This window comes from Falco rusticolus, chromosome 3 (genome assembly GCF_015220075.1).
Source record: "Falco rusticolus isolate bFalRus1 chromosome 3, bFalRus1.pri, whole genome shotgun sequence".
In the NCBI taxonomy this organism is placed as follows: Eukaryota; Metazoa; Chordata; class Aves; order Falconiformes; family Falconidae; genus Falco; species Falco rusticolus.
The window spans coordinates 26,599,892-26,612,959 of NC_051189.1; the positions used below are offsets into that span (position 1 = coordinate 26,599,892).

The 13,068-nt window shown below is 36.5% G+C and overlaps 1 protein-coding gene across 1 annotated transcript in view; it reads right to left on the reverse strand.

Moving 5' to 3' along the window:
• Positions 1–215: 215 nt before the first annotated feature.
• The window catches only part of LOC119145055 (regulating synaptic membrane exocytosis protein 2-like), a 124,339-nt gene continuing 111,486 nt past the window's right edge, over positions 216–13,068 (reverse strand). Inside the window, exon 4 of the mRNA XM_037381129.1 lies at positions 216–523. Within this exon, the coding sequence (XP_037237026.1) occupies positions 509–523 (15 nt within the window). The 3' untranslated portion in view covers positions 216–508. The remainder of the gene's footprint in view (positions 524–13,068) is intronic.

Here is a 13,068-nt window from a genome sequence, read left to right on the forward strand (position 1 = left end):
CATTGCATCTGTCATTTTCCATATTGTTTTCTGAGAAGGAATGATAACCACACATTGTCCATGACCAGCTGCAGCTTTTTAGTATTGTTTCAAAAAGCCCAGTATGTATCTCATAAGCGACAGAACAAAAATAAAATAAAACTTAAAATGCAAAATAATATTTGTAGCATAAATTCAGCAGATCTTACAGTATAAACTTAACTACTTTCTTACTGTCTGATGTTGTGTCTGTTGTTACTTGATGCTTTACTCCTGAACCATTCTTAATTGAATCTTGTCTTGTGAGCCTTGAGATCTGTTTTTTTGTCCAGGACCTTGTGTGGATATGTACCTGATGGTCCTTGGTACTGCGAATGCTCCTGCAGCTTTGCTTTTTTCTCTTGAGGTGCCTCCTCGTTCTGCAGACCTTAATACCACTTCTTGGTCAGGCTGCTGTGGTGCATTTGATCCACTGTTATAGAACCAGGCTCCTGATTTTGTGAGGATTTCTTGTTGTTTTCGGCACAAGTTACATCCCACATACCTGTTCAGACATATTTAAATGGAAAATCTGTTAGCTTGTAAACACTGTATACAAAGTTTTCATCAAGCATACATCAATTCATTGTTTCCATTTCTGAAGGCAGAAGAATAGTCTTTTAATTCTCTCTATCAGATTACAATAATCTAGCCACAGTACAATAAAATATGTCTGTACAACCTTAGAGGAAAATTTTAAAAAATATGAATGCAAAAATACTTTAATCTATTGTGCTTCATCATTTATAATGCAAGTGAAAACCACAGACAGTAGCATATGAAATTAAAAGGATCTGCATATCGACATTTCAATGGCGTAAATGTAAGATTGAAAATGAAGCTAGTTTGATGGTTGAATCACATGGAAAATGTAGTTTCTACCGCCACAATACATCTAGCTGAGTCCACCAGAAAAGGTTTCAGAAGCTGCAATCTGTATCTTACGTCTATTCTCCAGGCAGTTATCTAACAGAAAATTTGGGTCATGTTGCTTAGTCAAGCCTCACCAAAAATGTTTTGATAAAAGCTTCATATAGAAGGCTACTTGGATGTAAGGTTCGTACCCAAATTAAACTCGCTGACTGCCTTATTCACAAATCGCCAGGCTGGGGCAGGAAAAGGAGGCATCACTTGCCCATTTAATGGTGGCAATACCGCCCACCCTGGTAAAACTTCCTTCTTAACTTTTTGCAGTGCTGATACTCCATCTGTGAGAACTCACGTCTGTTTATTGCAGCAAAACAGAACAAGCTATGAAAGCGCTGAGGGTAAAAAAGAGACTCCCTGAGTAGCAGCTTGCTGTCTGAAATAGGTTAGATGTCCTGATAACAAAGATCAATACTGTGTATGTTTCAGGCCTGGTCGTCACCCAAATACAAATTCAAGAACAGCCTGTGTTACCTTTGCTAATTACGTTAGAAAGTACATGAAAGCTCCGAACTGAAATTTCAGCACCAAAGACAGAAGTACTTTGCCGCTCTTTAATCAATAGCAACTAAAAGCCTTTAATATTTCTGCTTGGCTTGTACACAGCTGAAGAAGTTCTAAACTATCCATATACCTGTCAGTGCAATGCAAGGACCAGATTCAAAATAATTACTGAAGTATACACATATATAATGATTTGAATGACTACAAGATAAAATCCCCCAAAAGGTTTTGTGTGTGTTATTTTTCCTTCTATTAGTAGATGTTAAAATGTTACAGAAACTAGATATCACAGTCTAAACACTTGAGCAACTATGTCCTTGGCTGACAGCCACATTTTGTCCCAGTACAATACACTCCAGTATTATTCCCTTGTACCCAACAGAATGGAGGTCCTTCTGAATGGATAACATTAAGTACTATCCTCTAAAAGTAAATCAGTAAGAGTACTCCTGACCTACCCTGACTCCTGACCTTTTTAAAGAAAGAGAACAATTTACTTAAAGTATTTCATCTTCAAAAAAATTCAAACACACAGCATGAAAAATGCATATATTAATGTATTTTGTAGATTTTTTCTGCCTTTCTAAGAGAGATTCATAATATTTATAGCTAACACTTCTGATAAAGCCTTACTTCCAATGTACTTTCAACATGTAGACTTCCACAGTGTTGACCCAAGCAGTTACAATTTTAGCTTCAAATAATCACAGACAATGAGCAGAATGGCGACGGTCACGCACACATAGAAATGTACATGCTTTCAATGAGCACCAAGCAATTCAAGCTTTCAGTTAGGACAGGGCTACACTGACTTCTCCATCTGATCATAGCATATAGAAGTATTCTTGCAGTTTAAAAATACTGTTAATTTACGGTGCAGAACTCTCAATTAAATGACAGACATACGTGTAAGATAGTGTCATAAGAGCACAGATGGGAAGGTGGCATATTCCTGGACAGGATTTCTCCTTCTGCCCCCAGGTGCCTGTGACAGAGTGCTCAGCAGCTCACACACATGCAGAGCAGCTCTGTACCTGCCAAGTCCCTTCCAGGGCAGTGCATTTCACATGACCGTGACAGCAGCACAGAAGAGAAGGGAAGGGAAACTATACGAGTGGATTACATACTTAATACGTGCATTTTGACATATCTGCAAAGAAGAACCACAGAATTTTCCCTTCTAAAACGGTAATTAAAAAAGGGGTAATCCCTTACATCAGAAATCTGCACACTAAAATAGGCACACCACCCTACTACATCCATTTTCAAATCTCTTCACCACCACTATAGAGTTCCAACTGTCATGAACACATTTTGTACACGAACATCAGTGTTGCATTTTGTGGCTGTCAGTTCTTCTCAAAATGGGAACGCTGCCAATTTGAAAGGACAAACATGGGCAAAACTCTGCTTTCCAACATCTCTGATTATTTATGTACTAGTTTACAACTACAATCTAACGTGCTAGTGGCACTGTACCGAGAGCTGCATTTCCATAAAAAAGGCTGAAACACCACCTAGTGCCTACAATAAGAACTGCTTAGGTTTTGTCAAATTTCTCCCGTAGTGTGAAAACAAACAAACAAAATATATCTAGCCTGACATTTGCACGTTAACTCTTAATTTAATTTGGTTTTTTAAGAAAAATGTATTTTTATACAACACTGAAAGAACTATCCCGAATTGGATTAGACAGATTTACTCAAATCTTCCATGTGCTTTCTATTCACAAAGATTAATTCCATGCATGGAACGAACACATTCTAACTCATTTTGGATTTCTTCACCATTTATTACATTATTCATAATATGCTTTCACTTCTGCTAACACCGCCCAAAAGCTTTCGTCACATAATACCAGCACTTTTATTACACAAGCCCACAAAAACAAATTCTGCAAAACCTGCAATAATCAGTCATTTCACAACTACACATCAGGCATAATAATGCATAAAAAACCCCACTCCTTTGTATTGTCCTAAATATTTTTTTTATTTTTCTATTAAAGTCTTCAAAACACATTTCACATACCAATTTAAATTCAATACAATGGAAAATATTTTTATAAAGAAATTACATCTGCAGACATTTTAAAGCAAAGAATATCTAATTTAATAAAAATTATAAAGCATGACAATTGGTTTAATATATTCATATAACTTATGTGAAAAGACAGGCTACCTTACAAAATAATATTCACTTTCTCCTAACACTAATTTCTAAGAACCAACTGGAAATCTTTATTTAAGATTAGATTAAAGGCACAGTATATTTTGATTACGTATCAGCCTGAGTTTGATAGCTTAGACACTACAATCTAAGATATAATTACACCAAATCCTCATCAGCCTTCAGAACATTACTTTGAATTACAGGTGTGTCGACGTGCAAAATTGGACTGGAAGGTTTCCATCGGACAGTAAGATTATTATTACGGTCTTACCAAATCTCTTAGAGTTCATCTGCTTGGCAGAAACCCTAACATATTAGCATTATATTAACTGTTGTACTTGCTGCTAGCATTCTTCTGAAAATTTCACTTGGCTTAAATATATTTATTTTGGGTCTTTTCTCCTCATTTTTATGTAAGATACAATTCCTTAAACATTGTACAAGGCAACAAGAATAAGCATTGAAAGGAAGGGGGAGACAAATGAAGAATAGGAAAACTCTTTGCTTGGGTCAGCATCAAGGTAACTAATGACGTTTACTAACACTACAGTTAGTACACTTTTTTTTTTTCCCTCCAGTCTGTCAAAGATGCAAACAACCTCATTACATCACAGAGCAGTGCAATGTTTGAAGCCATCCTGTACCAAGGAAGTTTTTTTGAGGATAGAGTACTTCACCTCTCCATTAGTCACCATGTTCACTTGGAATAGACACTGCCGAACCAGCATTGGCACTCAGTAACATTAATCAGCTTGCCCTGTGCAGTCACAGAAGTTACAATTATACAGCAAATCTATGTATCTTTGGCTAATGTGGCCCTAGTACAAGTAGGGCCCAACGGTATCTTCCTTACCTCTAGTCCCAATTTCTGCTGATCTTTCCCCACTTTGCCTATTTGAAATACAGCAGTGTTTACAAAGAACTCTAAGTTTAAGTGGGTCTCCTGGTTCTGGGACTTCTAGGGTCACTTTGAATATTGTCTCCCTAGAAAATTAGATTGAACTGCTTTTCTGGTTATTGGTTTGTTTCTGAATACATTAAAAAAACCCAAAGTTTTCCAGTAAAACAGCAACAGCAGTCCCTGTCAGAAGTAAAACTTTTAAGTACTCTGCATATTAAAGTTCAAAGCTCTTTGAATTACAATAGAACCTTCTTGAAGTTAGCTAAAACATAAAATCCTATCTATTCGGTTCTATACACCACCAACAAATGGCTCATGTTTGCTCCGAAAAACAATAACTCCCTTCCTTCCCTCCCCTCTGTGCCACCCCACCCCACACCCCATCTGAAATCTGTGTTCTCTCTTACAGCTAAGAGTACGGATTTCCATATTGTTGAGGGAAAAATTTTATTCCTTATTATGAGGTGCTTCCTTTAAAAATTTTAGGTTTGATATTCCTTTTCAATGAAAGCAATTGCCTACAACTGTGTAAGACTTATACATAACATGCATTATCAATCATCAACATTCATATTTCTGGAAAACACAGACACTTTTGCAACGGCTAGAAGATTTAGGGCTTATCTATAGAGACACTGTTCTAGAGATTCAGGTCTAGACCCCTGATCCATCTTTTGCAGTCAGTAAGACCTGTTTTAAAGATATATCTTTATATCTTTATATATATATTACATATAAGATATATATATATTAAAACAGATATTATATGTTTTAAAGATATATCATTATTTTGGATATATATATATTAAAACATATATTATATGTTTTAAAAATATATCATTACCTTGGAGTGAATGGAATAAATCATACCTATTTTATGTTCACATGTTGCAAACAGCAAAGTCCAGATACATTTTTAATGAAGCAGAAACTTTTCCAATTCATTTTACTGCTCTGACTGTATAGACAAGTCATCATCATGTAAACATGAGTGCCTGCCCACCATCAATTTCTACCTTTTTTCAAAGAAATCTTGGTTTTCTGCTGTTCTTTTTCCAAGCATCTATTCTTTTTTGAAACTTAATAGCTTTTCTCTTTTCTTTTCCAATGTCAGTCCTACTTTGAGCAGGAGGTTGGACTAGATATATCCCAGGTCCCTTCCGAACTGAATGATTCTATGATCATTTGCAACTGCATTTTGGTAACTATTTTTCTGCATAAAAATAAATCCCAAGTAACTGTTTTAAGGTCAACAGAACAACTCTGGATTTATTTGATTGTAACTGAGAACAAAAACTTGCAGTGGTTACAGTACTGTGAAATATTCCTTAAAGATAGTTTAGTTTTTTATTGTATATCAATCAATTTTACTGCTTCACTTTCAGAGCAAAATGAATCTGCAAGATTTCATATCCTCTAAAAAGAAATTAATAAAATTATTGACACTGCATGATAACATTTCCTACAACCAGAAGATTGTAGGTTGGGGAGGTTTAGACATTAGGAAGTATTTATTTACCAAGAGGGTGGTCAAACACTGGAACAAGCTTCCTAGAGAGGTGGTTGATGCCCCAAGCCTGTCAGTGTTTAAGAGGCATTTTGTTGGTGCCCCTAATAACATGCTTTAACTTTGGGCCAGCCCTGAATAGGTCAGGCAGTTGGACTAGATGATCATTGTAGGTCACTTCCGACTGAAATAGTCTACCGTACCCTACCCTACCGTATCCTATTCTATTCTGATACTGCACCATAGAAAACAGAGGTTATATCTTAGTATTTATCCATTCAACTCTAATTTTTTCATCCAACTCTATCTGTGGGATATCTTCACCCTTTGTGTCACACTATTTCCTTCTGTGAAATCAATGCATTTAGTCAATGAAGTATACCATAGGAGCAAAATTAATCTCTGAATTTGTGACTGTTACAAGAGTTCTAAAGATTACCTATTTTTTCAGTATTTTGCTATGCCACTAGTCTGTGCTATGGTACTGACTTTCACTTTCATGTAAGTAATAAAGTTATAATCAGTTTGACCAAATGCCAAAACTGCTGTGATGTTTATTGGCCCTATATCTTTAATGACCCATGGATACCCATGCCCCCAAATTGTACTAAATACCACAAGGATTCCAATGCTAGTTAATAGAAGTGGGTAAGCTTACAATACTGGTATGAGACTAACATCTTCACATGTATTTTAAAGGATATGTGTATTTGCAAACAAAAAATTTGTTTACTGAGAGGGTGACTATACTACACTATAAACTCTTGAGTTTGTAGTGAATAGATATATTATGTATGAAAAGTTATGATGGTCATAAACAACCAAGTCAGCATAAAATAAATATAAACTTTCTAGTGCATGGATTTGATACAGGATCTAGTTACATGATTCTATCTTTTAAATATAAGAGAAAAATATTTAAGTGACCACAATTTTAAAAAGGTATACTCACTCTTTTGTACTGACACTGTATTTATCATCCTAATTGACAGTTCATCTCTCCTATCACTTTTTATTACCCTTAAGGCACATACCAGCAATTTTGTATATACATTTTTTTTCAACCAAAAGTACAATTAAGACATTTGACTAGGAAACAGATTATCTATGTGAAAAAAGCACAAGCACAGATGTGTTAATATAAGCTAGAGCACATCCTTCCTAAAGTACACTGTATGAAAAGAAGCGGTTCACGTAACTGATATTCTTCAAGGTCTGTAAAGTCACTACTGTGCTTTTTTCATTATGGTACAGGCACAACTCAACATTGTCCAGTCAAAAGTGTTTCTATTAATGCCAATGGAAATAGTGCATAATTCCTGCATCATGCTATATTGATCATCAACAATTCCTTCATGAGCTTTCATGATTTCGTGAAGAACTAGATGGTGTAAACTTCCACTGAAATGGCTCAAGTGAAACCAGGTGTGATCTGGACATAGGACACACCAGTGAATGTTAAGTCCCAGCCAATACAGCTGCACTACTTCTGGAATGGTGTTTGTAAGCCCACACAGTACTCCACAGGGCCATAAGGGCTCACTAAGTAAGTGCAGGCAGTTTGGGCATGAAATAAACCTGCCGTAAGTGAACAGAATCTACAACATGGTTCCACAGTCTTTCTTTAACCCTGGAAACTTGCATAATTATGTAATATATTGAGAATATACAGTTGACCAAGCTACACCTCTACTAAAGTTTCAGATTTGTAACAATCTTAGGAAAGAAAGAGAACTGAGCAAATATTTGCTGTCACTTTTTTCAGCAAGTTTAAGCTCACTAAATAAGAATACTGGATAGAAAGAGGCCTCATGTATTGATTTCAGCTGCCTGCTGCTTCAGGCAACAGCATTTTTTAAACAACTTTATAATTTAATAACATTCCATCTTAAAATTAACTAGAAATAACAGGCAAAAATCTTTCAAAATGCTTTTCCAAGTTCCATAGCTACAATGGAAAGAATGGTTTTTAATTTCCAGTGCTCATTTATTCCAAGATAGTTAATTACTATTTATTCTTGTATCAATGTTGTCATTTCGTTTAAATAGCTCCTTTCTCTCCTCGGTGTTTGCTGCCTGATGTTTTTATAGAGACCAATCACATTCCTTCTCTGCTTTCATTTTTCAAGACCAAATAGATTTTGCTCTTTCAGGCTATGTCTATACTAGCAAGACAAAAATTATGGCACAGGGCCAGGTGCTGGCCCATGATTGCCTGCTAATTCTTATGCTTCCTGGCACAGTTAGGCCTTTGCTAACCAGCATCTCCCAGACAATGCCAGCATACAGGCTAAGAGAACAGCATGGAGTAAGAACTGCTCCTAACAAACAGCTTGGACACAGCTAACCTGCTATGGAAAGCAGAATTTGGGGTTGTTGAGCAGGACTGAGCGACACAGGAGTCTCTGGCCTGTAGTTTAGAATAGAAAATCTTATTAGTCTTTAAATTCCTGATTTTACACTGAGTGCTACTTACCCTCACTCACTTTTACTTCTGGAGTTCACAAGGCTTTCTGGTTCTTTATTATGCAGTATCCTGTTGCTCCCCTGTACTGATAAGCATCCAGCTTTGCGTCACCAATGTATTTAATTACAACATTCTGGTTCTCTATGACAAGGCCAGAAGTGAAAATATTAAAGATCTTCCCCAGTACTAATGCTTGAGGGACTCAGCTAGAAAGCTGGTTATAGCTTTCCCCTCCATATCATTATTCAATTAATCTTCACTGTTCAATTTAACCAGTAATTTCTAGGTGGCTTTGAATCATTTAATCTTCTGCAAAGAAGTTACAGTTAATTGTTACACTCTAATCCCCAGCCATCTCTGCACACAAATGAGTACCTTGGACTCCTCAATCCAACTGGTTTTGCCCATTTGTTCCCTTAATTCTTCAAAAAGTAATTCTTTCTGCAAAGACTGTTGTTAGATCAATTTCCCTGACATAAAAAATTTGTGATGGAGAACAGATAGCTAAATTTTTGGTAGAAGAATACAAATAGGCAGTTAAGGTTGGAGTAAAGTAATATAAGTAGACGTTAGAATTACTAATTTTCAATAGTTTTACAGCAAAGTGATTGACGCTAACAGTTTAAAACACAAATCCATGATGTCTGAAAATATTGTTTTATTTAAGAAAAAATTATTACAACATTTTCTTAAATATTTTTATAATAATTAGTCCAGGCAAAATAATTACTGTGTTCCACCAGATTTGGCACATAATAGAAATCATCCAAATAACAATGCCAAGTTATTTTACTTCACAAGGTTTTTTATTTTCAAAGGCAGTGGTAAAAATATTCAAATATCTTACAGTGATTTGATTTTGAGACTTTTGTTGCCTGAAAGTCTCAATTAGATGTTATTTATGCTACTTTGCATTGAAAGTTCTGTAGTAACATCACAGCTTCATTAAGGAACCAGCTAATAAAAACAACAAATCATCTACAGCACAGAGGTCCTGAGCATATTCATTAGTTAACACTTGTAAACTGTCCAAAGATGAATGGCATTAAGTGTTCACAGGTTATTTAGTATTGCAAGACTGATATCAACATCAAGAGGTCAAAAAGGGAGAAAACGTTACAGGACCACAACAAGCCTGGGGTCTGTATGCAGATGGCATTAAATTGAAGTCAACAGAACTGCACCACTTACATCATCCCTGCCATGACTTATTACTGAAATTGTCTGAGAAAAATGAAAGATCCAACTGTAATGAAATGTAACAGAATGGTAATAGAAAAATTGGGATGCTTATCATGCAGTTACTGCTGTATTGAATCCCACATAAACATTCTTCCACTTAACATAAACTTGTTGCCCAGACTTTTAACAATGTAGTAACAGCAGCACTGCTTTCAGTGCAAGCTGCAAAGCTCAGGCAAAAAAAAAGACATACAGAATTATAGAATATCTCAAGTTGGAAGGGACCCATAAGGATCATGAGTCCAGCTCCCTCCTTCTCAGAGGACTACTTAAAACTGAACCATATGACTAAAAGCATTGTCCAGATGCTTCTGGAACTTTGACAGGCTTGGTGCCATGATCACTTCCCTGAAAAGCCTGTTCCAGTGAGCCACCACCCTCTCAGTGAAGAACCCTTTCCTAATGTCCATTCTGAACTTCCCTTGGCACAGCTTTATTCCCTTTCCTCATGTCCTATCACTGGGTCACCAGAGAGAGGCGAGCAGCACCTCTCCCTCTGCTGCTCCCCTTGAGGAAGTAGTAGACCACGATGATGTCACCCCTCGGGCTTCTCCAAGCTGAACAAGACAAATGACCTCAGCTGTTGCTTATAAGTCTTGCCCTTGACACCTTTCACCATCCTAGTCTCCCTCCTCTGGAAACGCTCTGGTAGTCTGATATCCTTATATTGAGGTGCCCAAAACTGCACGTGTTACTCAAGACGGGGCCACACCAGTGCAGTGTAGGGTGGGACAGTCACCTCTTCCAAGCAGCTAGTTGTGCTGTGCTACCCAGGCTGGAAACCCACACTGAGTTGCATGCTGCTACAACACCTACACATCTTATGCCTTCATGAGATGCAGCCACAGCTAACCCTTGCAGAACAGTAAGAAAATATAAGATTTTAAACATGTTTCACATGCATGTCAGTTTAATTAATTTCAAAACAGAAAAGGAGAATAAAAGTAAAAAAGCAACAGACTTAGTGACATCCAACACACTCAGGTATATATTACTCATCAATATGGTGAAGAGAACAACTATATTTTACGAAAGGAAAAAGGAAGTTATGTACAATGAAATAAAGCTTTATTTTTATTTTTTTTTTATTCCAGTGTCAAATCATCCCCTTAGGAAACACATTTGGGTTTCTACTTTATATATATTGATAACTCTCTGTACTGAACTCTCTGTGTTTCCATAATTATTTCTTCCTTTAAAATATCTACAAGTTCTACATATGCGAAGTCATTCTGCTACTTCAGCAGCCTGTTCAGGTAGCTAGGTGAATGCTTCTCCTTCATTGCTAGCAAAAATTAGCAGGTGTTGAAAGTGTTATTAGCGAGAAACACTGCCTTCCTTAAAATAAATACTCACATGTCACTCAGATAATTGCACCTACATTTTAACAACCACTTCCTGCTTTATTGTTCTTTTGCATCCTTCCCACTTGCAGGGAAAGAGAGATAGAAGGTGGTAAAGCTCTTTACATACACATTATGTGTATGTGAACTGACAGCAGAAAGCAGAACAATGCAAAGCCTCATACCTAGAGTCCTTCATGTTTTTCAAAACTCGTAACACGAGAATACAGATGAAGTAAGAACAGGAAACAAGTAATGGATTAAGTCTCTTGAAGAATACCAATAACTGAATAGGCTAGTAATCTCTCTCCAAGAAAGCATTCACACTATGATTTCAGTTTTCAGCTAAATACTGGTGGGCTTTTGAAAGATTACCTAATTATAAACATAATTTAGTCCTGACAAAAGGTTTTCTAGGAGCATGATCTGGAATCTGTGTCTGTGCTTTAGAAATGACATGCAGTTTGCCTAACAAAGAGCATGTAGTTTGTTAGGAAATCTTTTTGAATAAGCTGTGCAGTTGCTACATTCCATCTCATAGCTGGAAGCTCTTACCAATTTACCTTGATAAAACAGTGCATTTTACTATTGTCATCTCCATGTGGCTTCTGCTTCTCCCTTCTTTTTTTTCAGCATACACTACAGACAACGATGAGTGAAGCAAGTCAGCTGAGACACTACATGCAGCCTGGGCTAGGTTAAATGTTTCAGACTTCAGAAAGAAAAGTGGTTAAACAGGCACTTTCATTGAGATTAAATCCTGACACAATGGTTTCTTTATGAAAGAATTTTTTTATCCTCTCAGGATGTGAAGTTATATGTTTTTTCATTCCCAATTTTGGACCAGATCTAACCCACATTTAACTCTATTGAAAGTGAAGACGGTGGTCTGTTTCTCTCTGATAAAGCCATCGCTTTCTTCCCTAGCTGTTATCTGTAAACTGGTGGCCTGCTCTACCTCAAATAATTGCCTTACACAGCTGACAGCTCCCGTTTTGTGGATTTGGGGCACGAACAAGCCATGACACCTATATGACATACAGATTAGAATGTGCCATAAAGGACACAGCATTATGTTACACTTTCCTAGATTTGGATAAAAAGTAGAAACGGAAATCATCTGAAATACTGACCTGGCAATATCGTAATCAAATGTTTCTGGCTCCCCCTAGTGGGCTCTAGTCATGTCCCACGTCAGCAACACTACAGCAACGCACCAGCAGTAAAAGGCTTTGGAAAGTTGTTACAAAAACTTTGAAGTCTTCCCTCAATACTTCTGGCATTTGTGTAAACAACTCCTAAAGTTAGCCAGATTTCTTTAAAGGTTCCTGTTTCATTTTATTTTTCTTTTCTTTGAGATTTCAGATCTAGATACTGGAAAGGCTTAAAGGCCCTGGTTCAACAATGTATTGATCCAATACCCAAGTAATTTTTACTTGGTTACAAATATATTTTGTATATATTTTGTATAATACTTGGTTGAAAATAAAGACCCCCACCCTGCTACAGTGTTCTCTGATAAAATTTTTCATGCTATAGTGTCAGCTATTCTATTAAAAAACCTAAGTTTAAATACTTTAGGACTTCTTAAAATCTGTGAAATATAAATTTTTAAAGTGCAAATCTTTGTATCTTTCTGAATTTGCAAAATCCTGTGTCAACAATGAACATCCGCCACAGATCAAGATCCTTAAACTACTTTTATTCTTAGAACAGTTTGGTTTGGTTTCACCTCTTCTTCCCCACCCCACCCCCCACACCCCCCGCCCCCTAAGATTTTTCCACCTCAATAGTATACAGGTTCTCCTTAAAATAGCTGGTTTCAAATAATTTCTTTGTATTTCTGTTGCACAGCTTATATTATCAGAGCATTCAGTAGCAGGAACTTTCAAGACCCAAATTACTGTTGGAATCAGTATTCCAATAAAACGTTTCATTATTTTGTAATTGACTAAAATTATACTTAAAGAATTTTAATTTTATTCCC